Below are 21,368 nucleotides of genomic sequence, written 5' to 3' on the forward strand. Positions count from 1 at the left end.
GTGATTGTTTTAACACTTTTATTAAAACAACAGCTTCATACAAACAAGTTACCGGTACGAGTAGTATAAAACAAGTTCTCCAATCGCAGACATGCTCTAGTCGGACGCGCCCATTTTCAAGTGCGTAAACGACAATACGGAATCTGGTTTACCAAGGAATAAGAACTGTACAAAGATTATGACATACAATTTTTCAACTGACTCTAATATTTGCAGAGGTGTCATAATGTGAGTGTGAATGGTTATTCGTGCCCAGCGATTGTCTCCCCTTAGAAAAATACAAATTCTCTTCTTTTCTATTTCTTCCAATGAAACGAGCCAAACAGTCCAGCATACGAGGCAGTCCAATGCCCACCTAAGACCGCCACTCCGCCAAAGTCTACTGGCATAGACTCCAACTCACCCTTGACCCCAAGAAGTACAAACGCTATTGAAAATGGATCGATGAAACTGCTCAGGTTTCATTGATATCAAAACGCAAGGCTGTGTCGGATTCTCCATGATGCAGTTGGAGTCATTTTATCGTTATAGGATCGTGCTCCCATGTGCGAGTCTATCATCTCTCAGCTGGACAGGGAGTGGACACTTAAATCTCTCTGCGGGAGAATGAATATGATTCAATGTCAGTGATTCAAGCATCCGTTGGGCTAGTTGTGTCCAAAAGTCAGTGTAGACAAATAGCGGAAAGCAGCTCCTCGTTGTCCTCTGCACAAGGCAGGTGGGCCACAGCCTGCTGGGCTTTGCTCTCCTGCAGACACAATCAAACATGGTCACGAATTCTTGCTGGGATTCTCACTTTCCCAGCTACAGGCCGGGGCGTGGCGGCGGGCGGGCCGGCGGCGGGGCTCGTCCCGGGGCGGGGCCTTGAGGTAGCGGGGGCAAGGTGCCGGAGGGCGAGAGGGGCGGCGGCGGGGTGAGCGGCAGCTCGGGCGCGGCGAGCGTGTGCAAGGAGGTGGGAGGGAGGGCCCGTTTGGGAGGCGGGGTGTAATAAGGAGGAGTGGATGGAGGGGAGGGGGATGCGTCGGAGGGCGTCGAAGGCACGAAGGGCAGGGTAGTGGAGAACAGGGGCGACGACGGTGGGCCGCAGGGGGTTGGCGGGAGAGTGCCCTGTGGTGCAGGTGGACTCCTGCTGGGAGGGGTGTAGATGGGCGGCGGGTTATAGTGGGGGTAGCGAGGAGTGGCCGACTTTGTTCGAATGAGGTTCATGCATCGGCCCTGAAATGACAAAGCGGACCAGATGTTACTTTTTACGGTGCAGCTCAGTGACTTTTAGTGTCTATTCAACAGGCCTATAAAAACAGAAAAGTTCAATTCTTTTTTTTTTTTTATTTGAGTAAATGAGTTGAATATGTACTTCTATTTGACTACTGACTACTTGGAGCACTCGTTTTCACAGCATATTATTAATGTTTGTGAAGATCAAAAAGGAAGGGACTGTCATTGTTTTGGAGTGCATCAGTGCAAGAGTTTGCGCACGTGTCCAAAGCTCAGCTTGGAGCAGGCTCAATGATTCTCATATCGCTGGAAAATGCAGGACTGTAGTCCAATTCAAACACGATTGACTGCTTCGCTTTCAAAATGCTCACGAGAAACCACCCTGCAGGAAAGGCCAACGAGGTCATGTACATTAGCTTTTTGTTTAACCATTTGATCGAAAAATGCAAATACTTTAACTCATTGAATACCACCCCTTTTCACTGGAGCAACCCGCTCAATCCCTCATATTTTACTGAATTTTGACTGATTTGCAAGGCCCACGGAATTTTCTGTTCTATGGCTATATATACATGCAACCTGTCAAAAGAAAGGTGAGACTCTCTTCTTTCAGCAGAAAAAAAAAGTTTGTTTCTATCTTTCTCCGTTCGTTGGCAATCAGCATTAGAAAACTGCTAAGTTTTATGGAAAAGGCCGATTTTCTGCAGAAATCCAGAGAAAATGAGCTAGGTCATGTACATTAGCTTTTTGTTTAACCATTTGATCGAAAAATGCAAATACTGTAATAGCGATTAATCACAGAAAATGGATTCTTTTTTTTTTACAAAATAATAATTGCTTGACAACACTAGTAAAAACCTTTTCATCTTTTACTGTAAATCAACTCAGCATATAAATCTTTCCCTCCATTTAAGTGAATGCTTATAAAGCGCTAGCATATCATTTAAATATCATATTTAAAATCACTAATTCGGATGCTATGAGAAAGTAACAGTGATTTTAGCTTGGCTTCATCCGTTCACGATATCATCAAAAGTCATTGTGTCACGGTTGATTTGTTTGGGACCAACAGGTGGCTCTGTCGGGCTCCTCCTACAGCGGCACACCTGTTCGTCATCATGTCATTAGTCAGTTTTCTGTCAAAAGGACTCCCGGCCCCACCGCTTGTGTTTTATTGTTCTTGTTCCTGATTGTAAAGTCATTGGGTGTTTTGAAAGGCGCTTACAAATAAAATGTATTATTATTATAGTATCGGGTTATTGTTTCTGTTGTTCCTTTCTGTTGTTCCTTTCTGTTGTTGCTGTCACTGCTTTTGTTCGTGTTTGTGCCTTCCCTGCTATGGATTTTTTATTTTTTTTTGTATTGCTTTCACTTTGTTTTTGCGTCTGCCATGGGTTTTGGTTTGTTACTTTGGATCCTTGTTGTTTTCAGGAGTTTGTTCTGAATTTAGTTTTATCAGTGTTTTAATACAGTTTATCAAGTTCACCCTGCTCCCTCCTCCCCCCGGCCTGCCTTTTGGGGTCCTCCACCGCACCATTCGTGACACATTGGAAGTCAAAAGGTAGGACAAATTGTCCTCGTCCTCGTTTGTAATTCATTTTTACGTGTGCACTTTTTATTTTAACCCTTTCAGGGACAGTGGATGGCTTATTATGTTATCAGGTGACAGGGTGCATGAAAGGGTTAATCATACTGTGAAGTCTTGGCTGGGTGAAATCACACCCGATAGCGTTAGTGAAGATATACGTATAAGGAGTTTGCTTTTGGTTTCTAAAGTGTTTTTTTTTTTTGTTGTTGTTTTTTTTTCTTACATGTTGGCTGAATAGAATGGGTTTTCCTCTTCAGGGCAACATATATCTTGTGTGTGTTGCATTTAATGGTGTGTTGACGAGAAGCAGAAACCTGCTTTCAATTACAGTACCTTGGTTTATTTGTCTCCTTGAGTGTGTACAATTTCCTGCCAACACTTCTTGATTTAGCCAGGATTCATTTGATAGGAAGAACCGTTTCCAATGATATTTCCACTAAATTACCATTCCGTACATTGATGAGACAGTGACAATCATATCTCAATTCAAATGGAATGTGTATGGAGGGTCAATAGTTGAAAAGTGCATCAAGTTTAAAGGCGATCCGAGCCAGTATTCTAACTCCACTTTTTCCGTCCATGTGAATGTTTAAGCCTTGGTGGAGGTCTGTGTTCTCTGGGTACTCGTGTTGTTTACACAACAACGGCAAATCTGTCTTTAAGTGTGCTAACAAACTAAAAAAAATGTGGCACGCGAAGTTGGAAACAAATGGGCAATTTCTTCTCCCCATGAGAAGAGACAAAGTATGAAATGTACACAACTCGATACAAAAAACACACACACAGTTGATCTTTTCAGGCCCGGTAGGAGACGTCGTGTTACAGGAACCTGACATTGCATTTGTCATGGATGGATCTTGTTAGTCCCACCGCGGCATTCATTTAGGCCAAGTTATAAAAGAGAGGATCCTAATTGCAACCAGAGCAGCCTGTTTACTGCAAGTCCTCAAGGAGGCTTTATTCTTTTTATTTTTTTTCAGTGCCCCCGAAGAACGCTTTACAGGAGAGACTCACTTAAGCTCATGAAGTTGGCTGTTGGTTTCATTCAACCAAAAGTTCCTGAGGTTGTACAATTTGGTATTCCACAAATATTTCAAACAGAAATGATCAATTTGAAACACTTCATACATGTCATATGAGACAGTAGCATACTTAGCAAGACCTTATTTTAGAAAGCATCAACAGATTGTTTTGTTTTTTGGGGGACAGACCCGTGCAAATGGTTGTAAAGTGGCGTATTCGAAAAAGGGCATTTTGTGCCATTGCGGGCGTGAACACAGCCACTTTGATTCGCAGCTAATTGATTTGCTTGTGTCATGCGGCAGGTTCAGTGCAGAGATCATCTAATAGTTAGATGTGGTTCCAGAAGGCGTCAAGGTTAGTCTACTCTTAGCCACCAAACTCTGGCACATGTCAAAGGAAGCACCCTCGGTATGCCGGAATGCCCAGCGTAGCGCAGAAAGATGAACCAAATCCACAAGCTAGCGCATTGAGGCTTGCGTTAGCATGAAAAACAGCCAGTTTTCACGGTTGATCGGAGCTGCGCTATCGATGGATATGGACCCCCAAAGAGTTGTTTGCCGTATACCATTTAACATACATTTAAAGTTTATACTATTAACACAGGCAGTGAAGCAATTTTGAGGGTGGAGTCTTTTCTTACAAATGTTCACTCGTCACGGCAAGTCTTGGTCCCTAAATCCTGCAAAGAGTAACAACTTACTCCAAATTTATAGAAGTAATCAAATCCAAGGGCTTGTGTGGGTGTGAGTGTTTTTTTTTACATCAAATCCAAGGGCTTGTGTGGGTGTGGGTGTTTTTTTTAATATCTATACTTGGAAAAAAATGACAAATACAATTAAAGTGGAACTTTGCTGGGGAAAAAAACTTGACACCTCTATAAGTTAATGTTCAACACCTGTTTGCATTTTTTTTTTCTTGATGACCTCAGTCAGTGGATTTGAGGAGTGTGTGTGTGTGTGTGTGTGTGTGTGTGTGTGTGTGTGTGTGTGTGTGTGTAAGATCTTACTTTGAAACACACTGTACTGCCCCATATGTCTTACAGGCACTCAAATTTTCAAGCTCTCTGAATAAAGTGTTCAAAATCAAATTATGACAGGATTGCCCAATGTAGTAGTCAACAATCTTCCACATAAGCACTTGGACAAAATGTTACCAACAGATCTTCGACATAACAGATTAATCAAATGATTTTATGATAAGTGGAATGTTGGAGTTGGTTGCATAATTTGGCCTCTTCTAGGAATTGCCATCGTACGTTGACTTTGCTCAACGACATCTGCACACATGGATGTGATCATTTCAAGGATGTTGTTTTCATGTAATATTTTCAAATAGGCAGAGATGAGCACTTTAGCCGATTTTGTCAGTCAGTCCCCCGTCTGCGACCTGGGTACCTTTCTGTCATCATCCCTCCATCCTTATTCATATAATAATCGTCATCCATTGAAAGCGCTTCCGTCCCAGTCCATTTCCACCCTTGTTAGTGAAACGGGTGTCTGTAGGCACTTTATGTTCTCTGACCTTACAATAGGTGGTAGCGTTGCTATAAGAATTCTATTCAGATGCAATAGCCTGTTAAGAAAATCCAGTGTTTGGCTACACTCTAGCCTTATTTTGCCTCCTGACACCACATACTTAACCCAGTTAGGGACAATTAAATTAATTTGTCCTTTAAAAAAAAAAAAACTTCTCGTCCTCCCTCCCAAAAATCGGCGTCCATCCAAGACTGACGGATGGACCGTTCCGTCCCGGGGATGGAATGCCTATATCTGCAAATAGGTTTTGCACTTAGTTTGGCCATGTCTCTGCATGCGTTTTCAGAAAATTGTTTGACATACTCCTACTTGGATATAAGCGTATACCCATGCAGCCCGTAACTACAATGAACAACAAAGAAAAAAATGTACCCCTGAAAGCTGGCCGTGCCATTCCCTCTGCTGTCTTTGTGTGTTAAATGAGAAACACTTGTGACGAAGCAATGACTCACATTGTTCCATACTCCCGGTCAGACTTGAGTATAAACACAGCTGTGTGCCACCTGACACAGTTTTGTGAAAATAAACAAGCGGCTGGTATGCATAGCGTTCGTATGTGTATGTAAAGACCTTTGTACAGGTATAGCACAGCCTGACTGAATGGTACACAACTGCACAGCAACAGTTGGATCTCAAATGTGAAAATTATCGCTCTGAATATAACGATTACATTACCTTACTAGCTTATCCAATGGAAGTACTATTTTGATTGCCATTAGCAAGATCTTGCAAAAAAGAAACGACACACAACCGATTTCCATCTACTCTAAATTTTGAGAAAGCATTTTTTTTTTTTTTTTTTAATGAAACTCTGTAAGGAATTTACATCCATCTCAATTCTGGCTGCAGCACCAATTGATGTAGTGAAAAGATTTCTGGTCAAGTCATCACTGGACAATGCCAAATATTGCTTCTCAATGAACTGTTGTGCGGGGCAGATAACCTTGCATGTTACTGTCAACCATAAACATGAAGTCTTGGCAAGTGGAATCTGCACAAATTTTTGAAAGAATACAAAAAAAACAATGTGAGAGTACAAATGGTGTGGTAGTCAGCAAAAACAAATGCTAGTATGGCGAGCCGTACATTCATTTCACTTTTCTGGGGGGCACAATTTCACCTCAACAGAGGTTGTTAAATGTGATTTCATAATTTAATGTTGCTCATGTTGTTGTGTTGTGCCAATCCCATATCCCTCGACACTGCACGTTGACTGCCAACAGTCGAGTGAACCGTTATCGCCTTGATTACGCAGCTGGCCATCGGGAAATCACATTTGGCTTTTTCCTGCGATGACTTCAACAGACATCTCTTCCCTGCATGAATTCGCACTGCAGCCAGCCAGACGCCAGACGAAGGTTAACTCCCAATTTACAGTCACTTCACCCGTGGGGCTCTTTTTACGCAACGGTTCTCAAATTGGGGTCAGTGGTTCCTTGGGGTCCAGAAAACTGTTTGCTATGCAGTAAATGATCACATTGTTTATCTTGCTAAAATAATGTCCGATGTCATATATATCCCTGAAACATCTCCGCATGCTGGCCACCTGTGCTAATATTGCCGACATCCTCAGTTGAACAGCTCATACAAAATTAGCATTATTAATTAGTGTTAAATATAATATATTCAGTATTTGGGCCTGTTTTTAGGGTTTTCTAGAAAGAAAAAAATATGAATATTAACTTTGTGTCCAAATAAACAGGCCAAGATTTCACACTGAGTAAGTCATTTTGTGAGTAAACTGAAACAAGATTGTCGTCAATTCAGTATGCGTAATTTTGGCAACATTTTGGTTTGGTGGTGTGCCGTAAGATTTTTCTCAGGCAAAATGGGTGACATGGCTCAATAATATTTGGGGAAACACTGCGATCTACAGCGCTCGCAGCTTCAGCACTTTCTCTGCAATTAGCGGTACAAAAGGAGTCTCCTTGTTGAGCAAATTTCATGCAATCTCACACACACACACTGATTGACGTGATCTGTCACTTTGTGGTAATCTTACCTTATCACCTGGATGAGGTCTCATAACAGACACGCGGTTGTAGGCTTTCCTTAAAAGGGCCCACAATGCATCCAGCTTGTTCTATAGAAACAAAGCAGTTAAAATGCTAATCTTAATGACACAGATGTTGCAGTGCAATATCCTGGTTTCTGCCCTTCTTCCCGACATAGAATATATCAAGACCCCGTCTTCATCCATCTATGAATCTTCTCTTCGTAGTTTCAAACAAAGCAGCTATACTGATGATAAAGGGAGGCAATACAGCTGAGGTTGTTATTTTTTCCCCCCCCCTTCACAAAAATGCTAGTCGCACAGCCCTGTTCCCTGGAGGTCAGTCCAACAGGAGCCTGGTTTCCATTAACAATCTCCTTTCAATGGGAATGAAGTGTCACTCCTCTAAGCCAGCGCTGGACGAGCTGCGTCAAAGCAGCCGTGTTACTTCAAAATATTTCGTGTCACATTCATAAACAGATCTCAGCAATGTTTCTACTTACATGGCCCGCAGCTGATTAACATTGATCTTTTGTAATAGGTGTGCATTATCGACGCACCAACATGCAAACGGTTGCTTTCAAGGGCGTTTATAAGTGGGAACTGGCAAATATGAGTCCATCTGGCTCTGATCACAACTGGCCTTTGGTCTGGCAGCAATTTATCATATTCAGATTTTTTGTCACATTTCATTAGATCAGATTGCATACGTTTATGTATAATGCAGAAACAGACATTTATCTGCCTGGCCTGAAATGTACAAGAACTTCTGAATCCGGTTGAAGTTTCTCTATCTCAGCAATTATCAGAGCATTCATTCATGTACCTGTATGGGAGAGTACCACTTGTGCGGTCCGAGCGGTTTCTGCATGCCGTTGTTGAGAACACGCGTGGGGGACTGCACAAACTCCTGCTCAGGCATCTTCACTTTGGCATTTTTGGCCTTCTCCAGCTTTGCTCCTTCTTCTGTGGAGCCTTTCTCACCCCAGCGAACCTAACAAAGACCACTTTGCTGTAGGTGGATTTCAAGTCCGAAGGTGGAGTAACTCGACACTCTGTTCTCACCTCCATCCTTTTGATTCCCCCGACTCCCCGTCCTCCATAGTAGGAAGCATCTACAGTGGGCCATTTCTTCTTTGGCGTATCATCGTCTTCATCATCCTGTTGGGTTGTGACAACGAAGCTCAATGATGCGGGGATTTGAATAAGTCACTTCACTGGCTCCATGTACTGAAATGATGCCTATCAAAATGTCTTTGTTGCTATGGTTACAGTTGGATGGCGTGTAGATATGCAATGCATCAAACCAAGTGTTGAGTAAAATATTTGGATGACCTTTTTGGATAAACTGGACATAAAAGGGTCCAAATATAACAATCTACACCTCTGCAAACAATAACCACAATTACATTTCTACATCTCCAACACGTCAATAAAAATGATGCCAGATTAATTTTTTAAGGGCATAATCTTGGAAACAGATATTCTATTGTACAGGTGTACCTAATGTTGTGGCTAGCGACCAGAACACAACCTGCAAATATCCTCTTACATCGTACCCACACATAGTTTTTTAAGAATTTCTTCATTCTCCACTCTTACTTCCATTCTTCGGTTTTCTCTGTCTGTCAGTAGTGGTTGACACATCCAAGGAAATAACACAGAAGCCCAAAAGGAAATTGTCATGACGTTTCATCCTTGTAATATATTGTCCATCTGACTAATAATCTTTCATCTTGTCAAGTCGACAAACTCCTGACAAGCACGCAAAGGCGATCAGTTTCAGGATTCAACAGTATAATTACTGTAAACAAACGCAATGGGATACTAGTGAATTACTGGCCGGCTATACTTCCAAACAGAATGCGGGGAAGATTGACTTGAGGCTATAAATTAAAAACAGCCACAAAACTGGGATGGGTAAAGATGGAAAATAGCAAAAGTCTGAATTTCGTTGTTAATATTGGAGGGCGTCAACTCGTAACACATTTGAGAGATTGTTCAAGACTCATTCCAAGGCAAGAGAGAATGAGAGCACTTGGTCATTGAGGTTTAAGATGTCAGAATAAACTAAACACTGGCAGGGAATCATTCGAGTCTGAAAGAGTGGCGCTCCTACCGAACTCTCCTCCGCAATAGGTGGCGGCGGCTCATGGATGATCTGAGAAGGAATAAACACGCGGAGAGAGAAGATCAGTCCACATCAGATAAAGTCACGAAAGCATGTCGAAAACACGGTTGTCTCCGCCCATGGCTGAGGAAATGCTTCGTCCACTTAGATGAGCAATGCGCTGACCTAGAAATCTGCCGTCCACATTTTTTGGGGGCAAAATTGAGCTCCCAAAAATGCGACATTTATTTCAGTATTTATTTGTGGAGCAATATCCTCTCTGTGTAATATAGTCATGCTTTTCCTCATAGTTTCAGATGTGCATTGTTTGAGATTGCCGCAAGGCTGGAGCGTTACCAGCATATGTGATCACATATTGCACGTACAGTTTAGTCTGTCTGGCACAGGCCGCACGCGCCTCTCGTGTGTGGTTCTGTGTCATTTTTACCATCTACAGATGAGCTGTCAGGTTGATTCTAAACTAAATAAAGACAGCAAATTAAATGCGTGACCCTGATTTTTCTTATTTGTGATTTTCCTCCATCCTTCTCCAAATCCTGGCGCAAGAATGACTCTCCATGGTAACCCGGCATCATTTTCCCAAACAGACACGCATGGACTTGAAATGCCATGAAATAGACAAGAACAGAGAGCGTAAAGGTAGCCGTGTTGTAAAAAGATTTCAGTCCGAAAGGGGATGACTTATATTTTAATTTATATGAGAAGGTGGACTCACCACAGTGCAGCAGAGGGGCCAGAACCACCATAGGAGAGCCAAGATGAGCAGCAGCATCAGGATGAGCAGAGTAATGGCCAAAATGGTCCCATCAGACTGTGACATATAAACACAGAGCATCACTCTATGTAGAATTATACTGTCCAAAGATGGTGCCCTTTTATTTCTTGCTCCTTCGGTCGATCAAGTTGATTTGTTTCTAACTTAAAAGGCCACCATGTCATTTATTTGTCATGAGAGGCGGAAATAAACGATGTGAAGCACTGAATGGCATTGTTACTTGCATTTCAGAATCATCTTTATTGGCCAAGTATGTAGAACACACAAGGAATTTGTCTCCGGTAGTACAGGATACACGAGTATCATCATAAACAAGGACATGACAAATAAGGATCCATTACTACAAGCTTAAAGGCAAGATTCTTTGGCGGTGGCAAAGTTTGTGAGCCTTGAAGTGAGCCTGCACAACCACGCATGTGGTTGATTGAGGTGCAGTTGCTCAAATCGAAGGAGACGAAGCAGCAATACACACAGTTCATCTATTATTGTGTCTGTGGGGCATATGTTCACCCAGTCTGAGGCGCTGAGGTAAATTGGAGCTCGCAGTTAGTTGTTTGGCGTCAGATTGTCACGTTTGTAGTGAGCCATGGTTTTAATATTTGCGGAGCAATTCCAAATATTGACAACATTGACAACATATAAATATTACGTATTATGCAAGGGTCAATACTAGAGAGAAGGCTCAAAGTCTGGCAGTTTATATTGACTCATGTCATTAGCGAACTGGGTTTTATATCTCTTTGAGCTTCAAATATACAATATGTACGGAATGCAACAAACAGCGCTAACTTAATTTACAATTGTATGTCAGTTAAGAATATAAGCAAAAAAATGTGGAAAGTTACAATTAATAAAAGTTATGATGACAGTTTTGACACTGGAATGAATGCGTGTGTGTGTGTGTGTGTGTGTGTGTGTGTTTAGTTTTACAATGTTAGAGGACTACTTTCTGAGTCACGTTGTACTCACACAGCTCACAGTTGTAATGGTGACGGAACTGGAGATGAAACTGAGCCCTTCGTTCATACTGACGTAAAGATTTGCTGCCCTGGAAAAGAAATGAGAAAATGAGTGAACTGTCATACTGGCGGCACCGTGGAAAAACAAATGGGGGTGCGACAGTGAACTGACATTCCCTCATCCTGGAGCACAGGTGCCTGGCAGAGAAGATATGTATCCTCCACTATCAAAGGTTTGACCACTAGAGACAAAGATGGAAACGTTTCAATACATAAGCATGAGCCAAACATTCCAGTCTTCTCATAACCACTCCTATAAAAGACTGCTGAAAAGTCAAAATAACTGTTTTTCTGAAATCGATTTGTTGTTCACAACAAGTTAGTGAATGAATATTTGGCAAGAGGAGAGGGAACTCCAGGAACATGTTCACGGAAACGTAGTGACTTTCGCAAGAAGTCTGTTCACAAATTTCTGAGAAGTGCGTTCCCTTAAAATCAAAACAAGTGTTTTCAGTACTAAGGGAACAAAGTCTCTCGTAGAAAACACCTCAACAAAACAGATAGGTTTTGTTTTTGAGGCAAATCTAGGTCTTGTCCATTTCCAGCTGGCTTTTTGGAAAGCAGCTCCAACAAGCACCATGACCAGGCCACTGTGTTTATTCTGGCTGGGGGAGAGCATACCCCAGAAGTGAGGAAATCAACACGAGACACACATGGGCCGTGGCTGATCCACTCTTGAAACTCCATGCAGGATGGAGGGATAAGCAAATGATGTGGCCAGAAACAAGCTCAACAGCAACTGTGCCAGATCATATATGATCTCGCTCCACTTTGTCATCCATTAAAGAGAGAGATAAATTGGACTGGGGGGGGGGGGGGCCTTTGTAGGTCACTGATGGTGTAGTCGTACGCTCGCCTGACTTGTGTGTGGGCAGCGTCGGATCGGTTCTCACTCGGTGACGGTGTGCATGTGGGTGTCAAAAGCTGTTTGTCTCTCGATGTGCCCTGCGACTGACTGGCGACCATTTCAGACTGTAGTCTACCTTCCGCTCGAATTCAGCTGGGATAGGCCACAGCGAGCCCCCCGAGACTCGGTTCAGGATAAGCGGTGTTGAAAATGGATGGATGGAAGGATGGCTTCTCAAAAACAACTCCACAAATCCAGTGAACAGCACATTCACATCTAAGGTCAAGTGAGATGCTTCAAGTAACCTAATCTGGGGATAATTCACGCAAGTATAGGAAGAACATACAAATGCCACAAAGTAAGGCCCTAGCCTGCGTTCAAACCTCAGAATTGACTGATAAATGACATATTTTCCTCTGTAATATCTCTCCATGCAATATTTATCGATTATCGTGCAACCAGTCATCATGTCGACACGACATAAACTAGCTTTCGAAAACAGCCGACCTCTACCAGTTTGCCTGATAGAGCAGAAGTGTTTGATCTTTCTTTGTAAATTAAACCAACGCTTCCCGCTGAGCTGTGGTGTGCACAGTAGGAAGCGATTTCCACAACCATTAAAGTACTCCAGCCACAAAGACTGTGGAGAAATTGTTTGTTAGCCTAAAGGCAATTTAAACATTTTGTTTCATGTGTGGCACTGGTTGCCGTTTTCACATAAAATAGCAGAAGCGGGAAACTCGGCACCTGTCTTTGATCACACAGGATCCCAGCTGCGCACTGGACTTTTAATTTAAACTTCACCTAGATATGATAATGAGATCCAAGATAAGAGTCAAACATTCTCCCTTTACAAAGATATTAATGCTCAATCATGATGGACACGATCGGAAAAGTGTTGGTGGTGTGTAACAATAAAGGATATTTGTATTGACACAGCTACATCTTAACTCTAGTGAGAGGTATTTGTAATATTCTTATATAAAAACAATGTCGGCGTAAACTACACCCAGAAAAAATAAACATACTGGTCATTTGGATTTTAAGATCTGTTTCACTCACTTTTAGTAACGGTGTCATTAATGCGAAAGCTGCACAGGACCTTATCAACATTGCGAGCATGAAGGAATCCATTTCCTCTCACTACAACCTGGAATGACTCTGGCAGAGGAGAAATGAAAACACAAAATGTCACCTCAACATTTGTTGATGACCCCAAAATCTTCAGTGCCAAGTTTATGATTCTCAGCATGCAGGGAAACGTTGCTTCCTCACCTCCTGCACAGATACTGGAAGGTTCAGCTGCCAGAATCTCAATGCAAGACTTTTTCAGGATCTGAGGAAATGAGGGAGGGTGGGGGGAAAACATCAATATGGAAGCCTTATAACAGGAATAACTTGGCATTCTCCTCAATATTTTTACAGCGTCAGTGTTTCCTTATGCTAATCTCATGCTTCCCGTCCCACAGCATCCACTTGTGGCATTGCTGTGCTTCTTGACATGATATTGCTACTTCAACTGTTTTGAACTGTGCCTGGCATCTACAACAACATACTTGCTTCCTTGAAATTCAAATGAGATGATAATGCGCTGCAGATGAGAAGGCTAACCTATCGAAAGGCAATCTTGTTGTCACGACACACTGCTTTTTATTTCCTGACAACAGTGAGGTCACAAGAGATCCAGTAATCTATTTGATCCTGTTCGGCCAAACGTGGTCCTCACTGATCAAAAACAGCAAAGTCACAGTTACAGCAACATTTTTTTTTTCTGGGATTGTGTCCCAGGCAGAGTTTCATGGATGCAAGCGCTTAAAGGAAGCTTACGGTCCTTTAAGTTTGGTATGCATTCTAACGAGTCTAACTAGAAGATCATAGAGTGCAGGAGGTATTATATTTCAAGGTGATTTCCTGTGGGCCGACAATGCCATGTCGCTTATTTCCATACAGATGTTGCTTGTGTGGACCAGAGTGATACTTACAGAATCAATGACCCCTTGCAAAGCCTCAAATCCATCATTGACCGGGAATACGTGGTCCTTACTGTCAGCAATCTTCGCCAGCTGAAGGTGAGCAATTAAAAACACCAGTGAGCCAGATGTTGACATTTTGACAAATTTACCCACAATCATGCTGTATCGCTGTCTTTCCACTGTGCATATTATACTAAACACAAAACAGCATTCAATTATGAAAATAATACCCTTTTTACTTTCATCATGATCCTTGAAATGTTATTTTAGGCTGATTTTCTTGCTGACTTTTTGTTCCTGTCTGTCCAGATAACCAAATCTAGGGGTCTCCAATTCCGGTCCCTGAGGGCCTTCATCCTGCATGTCTGAGATGTCTCCCTCACTTCAACACAACTAATTCAAATGTTCAGGACCATTATTAGGATTCCGTAGAGATTGCTGTTGAGCTGACCATTTGAATCAGGTGTGCTGGAGTAGGCAGACGTATGAAAGACACAGGACAGTGGCCGTCGAGGACCGGAGTTGGTGACTCCTGCGTGTGGCATACTGTATGCTGGCACATGATTTTTCTTTTAAATTTAATTTATTTTTTTAGTTGGACGCAGGTACTGTGGCCGCTGAAAATGTGTGATGTGCTGTTGAAAAAGACAGCACGAGAGTATGCTGTTTTGCTGTACAGTGTGTTTTTTGCCCCTGAAATTTTTTCATTTAAAAAATGTTTTCGTGATTTTTAAAAAATTCTGTGATGTTAATATTTGCATATAACGATAGTCTATTTATTGCCATTGTCAAGTAAAATATTTGGCAGCTTGACCATTAAAATATTGCATTAAAAAAATCTGTAACCCCTTTATTACACTACACTATGAGAGGCTTCATTCCATGACAAATAAATGTGGAATGTTTTTCATGTTTGAGACATATGGACTAAAGGGGATGCAAACAGGCACCTGAGTCTCATTGAAGTCCTTCACCCCAACGCAGTAAACGGTGGCCCCCAGGCTCCGGGAGCGATTGGCCTGTCAGGTTGGCAAAGATTGAGAACACAAATAAAACAAAATTCCGTTCAGCACATGGATTCAGTTACATCTTAGCATTTTACAACATTTTACGAAACACAACTACACCGTTTTGAAATTTGTCATCCAGCTACATGTTTTACAAGACATGCAACAAGCAGGACTATTTTGAAAAATAAATCATTGATTTCATGAAGGACTATTATTACCCTGGCTAGCTACATGTGTTTGAACACACACAACAAAGTCCATCACAGCTCACCTGCACTGGGCTCTTACAGAAGCTTTGACTTAGAGCAGTAAACAGCAGGATTTTCAAAGCGCTGATGTGGCGCCATTTAATGGGGGTTAGTGGTGCAAACAGAAATGTTTCACCTGCTTGCAATTAGTGTAGAAGCCTATTTGTCTCTCTGACCTCTCTCTCGGCATAGTAGAAGAGATCCTCATGCAGCTCTCCATCTGTCAGAGCTATAATCACACTGGCGGTGCGATAACCTGCGGATGTAAACCATATGGTCAAATCCTTTGAGAATAAATGTATTATCTGTGCTTATCTAGAAAAATGTGTCAGATTTCAAGCGTAAGCCCCATTTATGAGCATGGAGAAACAGGTAATGGTGATAAGGCAAAGCTCTTTCACTTAGAGCATTTTAACATTTTTTTTAATGATTCCTCACATTAAAAAGGCTTAAAAGCTTCAGAGACCCCCTGACTCTTCAGTCTTTAATATGAGGATGGTTTTACTGGTAAGACTTTTACATGAAAAAGAAAGGTACAATCTTGTACGACAAACCTTCTATGTTTCCATAGTATATCTGCTCACTGGCCTGTGGAGCAAAAACAAGGACAATGAGCTGTCAAACAACCACACCCTGCAGGAAGGCAACATCTGTTTAGTGGGTTTTCTGTGTGTGCTGTTTATGTTGTATGAAGAGTGGAGTGAGAAATGCCGCAGCTCACCCTCAGGATGCCCTCGTGCATGAAGGTGTCCCCTCCTGGATGAACTCCCTGGAGCTCCTCCAGACCTTTGCGGATACGCTCTCTGAGGTGGCATACGCAAAACAAGCCCATCTCATATAATGCAATGTATTTACAGTATTTATTAAGATTCGGAGTGGTTGACAAAATCCAGGGTTCAGTTCGTATCTCGGCTTTGTGCTCACGGTGTTCGGTTTGATATGAGTTGACGGTTCGAAAACTCAATTGTGTCTTATATAGTTAGGTTAAAAGATAAAGTATATGTTCACAGCAGTATTATTAATGATTATTATTGAATTATTATTATTTCAATTATTATTATTTTGTTCTTCTAACTATGCCAGCGGCATAGTAAATAAAAGCTCTTTAAGTGAATGAGCTGAACTCATGCACACCCGTAACTTCATATCTTCACTCATGGGCATGACAGAATTCTTATCGTTTTTAGCTCTAAATACCACCACAGTGGTTTTGAAATTAAACGACAAAGGTGAGCTTTCACTGCAGACTTTAAGTTTTAACTTGAAGGCATTTACATCCAAATCAGGTAGAGCAGTTATTACAAGTCGTGTGTAGTAAGGCCCCGGGGGCCTTAACATGCAGCTAGCTGCATGTTAGCATTGCATATCCTTCGGTTAAGCCACGTTTCTGTGATAATCAAAACACCTAAGTCCCAAACGTAGCGTTTTCCAGCTATTTGTCATTTCAAGTCTTTGGTTTTATGTACCAGAGCTTGATTATGTATCATTATGAATCCAACTAGGGAAGCCTATGAGACGCCCCAATGCAATATGACTGGCTGCGGTGTCGCTGGAAGGATACGACCCACATATTGTCCACTGCTTGTGTACTCTTTAGCGTGAATCATGACATGCCACCATGCATGCCGTCATCTTGGCTTAGCACTCTGAGGGAAATGCAGTCGAACCAGTCTGAAATTGTCAAACGGAACGGTTTCACCAGTTTTCAAAAAAACGTTCCATCCCTAATCAAGATTCATTTCTACTTTTCTTTTGATATTTGTACATTTAATGTGTTTCTTTGTTGTCTCTCTTCACCTACCGGTACAAGTATATTGTGATGTAGTATTGCGTAGTCAATGCATGTTTATTTAACTAGAGTGACATTTGCCAAACTATCACAATCGTTAAAGGAAGTTACGTCATTACTCTCGCCTCAACCGCATAGAATGATCCAGATGGATTAAGTAGTACAGGAGTCGTACAATATTTGAGTGCATCATCTTAGGGGAACAAATTAGATGCAGACCAGGCATGTGCACGGATATTTTGGAGGTCAAGTGCTCAACCCCCAAAAAAGAGCACCCAACACCAGAATTATTCTTACAATTGAGATAAAACAGTATTATTGATGACCTTATTTATTTATTTATTTCTGTTAACATAATCAACAGTCAATAATACAACTTTTAGCAAAGGAGGTGAAAGGAAACCACAGCGGATATAAAGTCTACACGCCCCTGTTGAAATGGCAGGGGTTTATAGTATAGTATAGCATAGCAGAGTACTGTATAGTACAGTACAGTTTAGCATTAAAAAAAAAAAAATCCCAAAATAGGTCATATGTACCCACCTGTCCTCTGTCAGGCTCATTAAAATCTTCCCTTCAGTGGAGAACACGATAAATGACATCCGTAATTGTGGACTAAAGAATAGTAGAATGAAATTGTGTTAGATCAGTTTCCTGAAAGGTTCTAAATTCCAAAACACTGATTAGTTTACCTTATGAATTTATGAGCTAAATGCTCAACAAAATGGTAGATTTCAGTCCAGTGGTCCATCACACTCCCAGATCTATCAAAAACATCACATGGTTAGTTACATCAAAGAAAAGAGAGCTGCTTTTTTAATTGAGTGGTGTTGAGTGTTTCCACAGAAGCAAATCAGCAACAGTTTGGAGCTTTAAGCCGCTTTCTCCTGAGGGAGTACGTTCTTTTAGCTCTGCTCAAGTTATCGCGAACATTCTTCTAATACACCCACAATTAATTATTCCGATCTGCGAAATGACCGCACATTAAGTCACCGTGTATACCACCCTGTGATCACAAGTTCAGTGTTGATGTTAATCCATTTTGTTCTCTTTTGTACCCCCTCATAGTGAAGCTGAGCTGTTGGTATTCATTGTTTTCCTTCATGTTTTTATTGGGTTGAAGCGCAACTGCCACAAAGACCTCGACATCCTGTGCAATTTTTTTAACACGACACCATCACAGAGCGAAAGGAAGTCATTCGCCATTCAGGATACTAACATATCTTTTATTGCATGATATGAAATAAAGACGCGTGTGCTTGTATCTTCAAATCACTTTTGATGTCCTTGTTTAAACTTTGCTTTTATAAACTCAGATTCCCCACCACCCTCTTCCTCCTCCTCCTCCTCCATACCAAACACCTATTTTTCCATTGTTGCTATGACATAAGTTCCAGTGCGAAAAAGCAAGACAGCAGGCTGAAACATTAAAACATCTGGAGCCAATGAAAGATAGGCTGGGAAGACAGCAAGAGATGATGAGGCTAATACTGGGTGGGGGCAGGTAGAGGGCATGGTTGCTACAAGTTCACTGTATCCAGAATAAAATACAATGCAAAAACAATAAAAAGAGGCAGCGATATCATGCCTTCTGTTAACACATGGAATGGCATGTAGATGTGCATCAACTTTGACACATGCACGATTCCCACACGGAGAATCTACATTTACTCGGACGATGCATCGGCGTGACTGGAGATGAGTACACGCACTCAAGTTACACATCCAACCTTCCACACATTAATATGCCGAAGTACTGTGCTTCTTGATGGCCTAAGTACTTAGAGGATTAATACATGGAAATGTATGAAAGTGGAGAGTTTACTACTTTAACTTTGAAGACAGACTGATATTCTTGCCACAGATGTCCCAGATGTGGCAACTCTGTTTTCCGGCTAAGATCTCTTCAACGTGTCTCAATGAAGGCTGCCGGTCTAATTTCTGGATTAACGATTCACCAAAACTATTTAGATGAGTACCAGGTGGTACACTGTCCATTATAAAGCACCTCTCACTTTGGCTTTGTACCGCTGTAAACCACAATATAGTGAGTGTTTTTCAAATGAATCCTCCTCTGACAGCGTCTATCACATCTGAGTACGATTATCATTCTAAAGGTAGAATTTTTGGCACTACTTTCGGTGTGAATCACATGAGATTGTACAGGTCTACCTAATGAACTGTCCAATATGAGTTTAGTGCATGTGAAACCCTCCCTAAACCATTGCCTTATATTTGTGTGTATGTGCAATATTGCCCATTTATTATTTATTTTGGGTTAAAAGTCTCCCATCTGGTCTGTGTTATGTTGATGAGAACAAACACAACAAGGTGTTACAAGAGTAATTGTTAACATATGTGGATATACAGTGTGCTATGGTAAAATATAGTTTAGACCCTATGACACCATTGCAATACCAATCCATCTACACTGCTGACATGGCAAGACAGCAGGGTGCATACTGATCACATTTCAAATGACTTCATCACAACAAGCATAAAAAGGATCAAGAATTTCTCACTAATATGCTTCAAATTCAATGGCTCTGCATATTGGACTGTATGTTTGTATTTGTCAATCGTTTGCAGAATGAATTCATGTGTTGCATAAAAAAAAACTTTTTGTCACAAATCGATTCTCTCCTCAGTATTGTACAACAGAGTTCAACTCACTTGTCCAAGACAAAATAGAGGTCAAAGCCTCCATAGCACGAGGACGAGCCCGCCAGCCTTCTGTCGTGGTCGGATCCGGTGTGAACAAAAGGAATAACCAGAGTGGCAGCAAACAAAACTGGAATCCACGATCTTCTACTCCAACATGTAGACATTATTCCATCTGAAAATCCCACACAGGTAAGGTGAAAAATAAGAGCACCTTTTTCAAAGTGTCAATGAAGATGGAGCCAAGACAGTTGCCCTTGATGACCCCTGTGTCAGTCCTTCACAGTCATCTGCGGCATCCAAAATAAATAATCATCCAAAGCAGAAGTGTAACTCAAGAAGTGAAGTTGAGGAGCGCTCTCTCATAAGAGTGGGTCCAACAAAGATAATGCAAAGGCCTTCTAGAATCGCAACCTCCCACTTGAGCTTTTTTGTTCACCAAATGACCTTGCCAACAGGCGACCCTCTAACTTGTTAACTCTCGCCATTGACATGTTTTGTCCCCCCGCGCTGCCTTAAAGTGAAGAAAGCAGGACAATGGGAGCTCTACCACCAATTAGTAGATTCTGCCCCCTAGAGGTGGTACATGATAGAAAGTGATGTGACGTTAGGCCATACTGATGCAGGTCTGTTATTTTACTCATTGTATGTTGCCGTATTTGATTGTTGACTCGTGGTAAGAGCAAGCATTTATATATGCTGTAGATGTTTTTGGTTTTTTTACATACTTTATACATACTTCATATTTGCATCACCATTCCAACTCATCTAAAAAAAGGGCTCTTTCAGTTTTCAAAATCCAAAGACTACTCTTTTCTCAGATACAGGACAACCTACAAAGTCAACCCCTTTAAAACTCATATAAATGAGAGTTCAACAACAAAAAAGAAATAATTAAACTTGATCATGCAACAAATATTATAGGACTCTCAAGCATGTAAATGCTTTGTGGGCTGGATTCAAGAAAAGAGTGGGCTGAATGTGGGCCTTACTTTGGCAGCTCCTCCCGTATAGGATGCATTTTCATAGCTTATGCATTGGCAATGAGTAAACATCGGGTCTATCTATTCAGTGTGTCAACAACCAAAAATCAAAATCATCAATCAAAATCTAATTAAATATATTCTCCTCTCCACTCTAAATCACTCCCTGTTGCAGAAATGATTACTATACGCGCCCACACACCTGCTTGTTTTTGTGCAGGTATGCACACGAGGGCTCCACAAAACTTGCGTAAGTACACTCTTTATTAAAAATTGTGGAATAACATGTCAGTGTGCATGTGGTTTGGTGTTTCTGGTTGACCCTTTGCAAATTTGTGCCATGTATTATGGCACTGTTTTTCTTTGGGTCCTCTTTATTGTCCAATGTTTGTCCATTGTTCAGCAGTGACTTTGCACATGTTACGTCTCGTTGGACCCAACAAGGATGTGTGTTGAAAATGTTGCCATAAAACTGAAAATTTTCAATACATTTGTGTGTTGCAGCTTCTATGCATATTTTCAAGCTGAACATGTAAAATTCATTGTAAGTAGGGCAGCCAAGAAAACATTCCAAAATG

The 21,368-nt window shown here is 41.5% G+C and overlaps 1 protein-coding gene and 1 long non-coding RNA gene across 3 annotated transcripts; one reads left to right on the top strand and one right to left on the bottom strand.

Annotated features, from left to right (window-relative positions):
- antxr1a (ANTXR cell adhesion molecule 1a) lies at nt 1-20,301 on the bottom strand. Of its 2 annotated transcripts, XM_019860736.1 has the most exons (18): nt 19,820-20,298; nt 17,839-17,910; nt 17,690-17,761; nt 16,079-16,160; nt 15,912-15,945; nt 15,534-15,613; nt 15,050-15,118; nt 14,109-14,189; nt 13,402-13,462; nt 13,189-13,287; nt 11,392-11,461; nt 11,230-11,308; nt 10,201-10,296; nt 9,474-9,515; nt 8,420-8,515; nt 8,181-8,348; nt 7,364-7,444; nt 1-1,215 (listed from the first exon to the last, which is right to left on the bottom strand). In XM_019860736.1, exons 1-18 carry the CDS (start codon nt 19,972-19,974, stop codon nt 805-807), a joined length of 1,848 nt encoding a protein of 615 aa, XP_019716295.1. In that variant the 5' UTR covers nt 19,975-20,298; the 3' UTR covers nt 1-804. The 2 variants fall into 2 exon arrangements, with proteins under 2 accessions (XP_019716295.1, XP_019716303.1); XM_019860744.1 differs by lacking the exons at nt 1-1,215; nt 7,364-7,444 and adding an exon at nt 7,465-7,982 and having other exon boundaries at nt 19,820-20,301.
- LOC109510548 (uncharacterized) lies at nt 2,470-10,289 on the top strand. The gene is made up of 3 exons (XR_002167146.1): nt 2,470-2,776; nt 10,032-10,124; nt 10,191-10,289. It is a non-coding gene; the product is annotated as an uncharacterized LOC109510548 (long non-coding RNA).
- Nucleotides 20,302-21,368: the final 1,067 nt, after the last annotated feature.

This window comes from Hippocampus comes, unplaced genomic scaffold (genome assembly GCF_001891065.2).
Source record: "Hippocampus comes isolate QL1 unplaced genomic scaffold, H_comes_QL1_v1.1 scaffold147, whole genome shotgun sequence".
Taxonomy (NCBI): Eukaryota; Metazoa; Chordata; class Actinopteri; order Syngnathiformes; family Syngnathidae; genus Hippocampus; species Hippocampus comes.

Coding starts and splice junctions, on each gene's coding strand:
- antxr1a (XM_019860736.1), bottom strand. CDS start 19,974: ATGTCTACATGTTGGAGTAGAAGATCGTGGATTCCAGTTTTGTTTGCT. Junction 16,161..17,689: donor ATGAGCCTGACAGAGGACAG/GTGGGTACATAT, acceptor ATGCCACCTCAG/AGAGCGTATCCGCAAAGGTC. Junction 1,216..7,363: donor GACCTCATCCAGGTGATAAG/GTAAGATTACCA, acceptor TTGTCATTTCAG/GGCCGATGCATGAACCTCAT.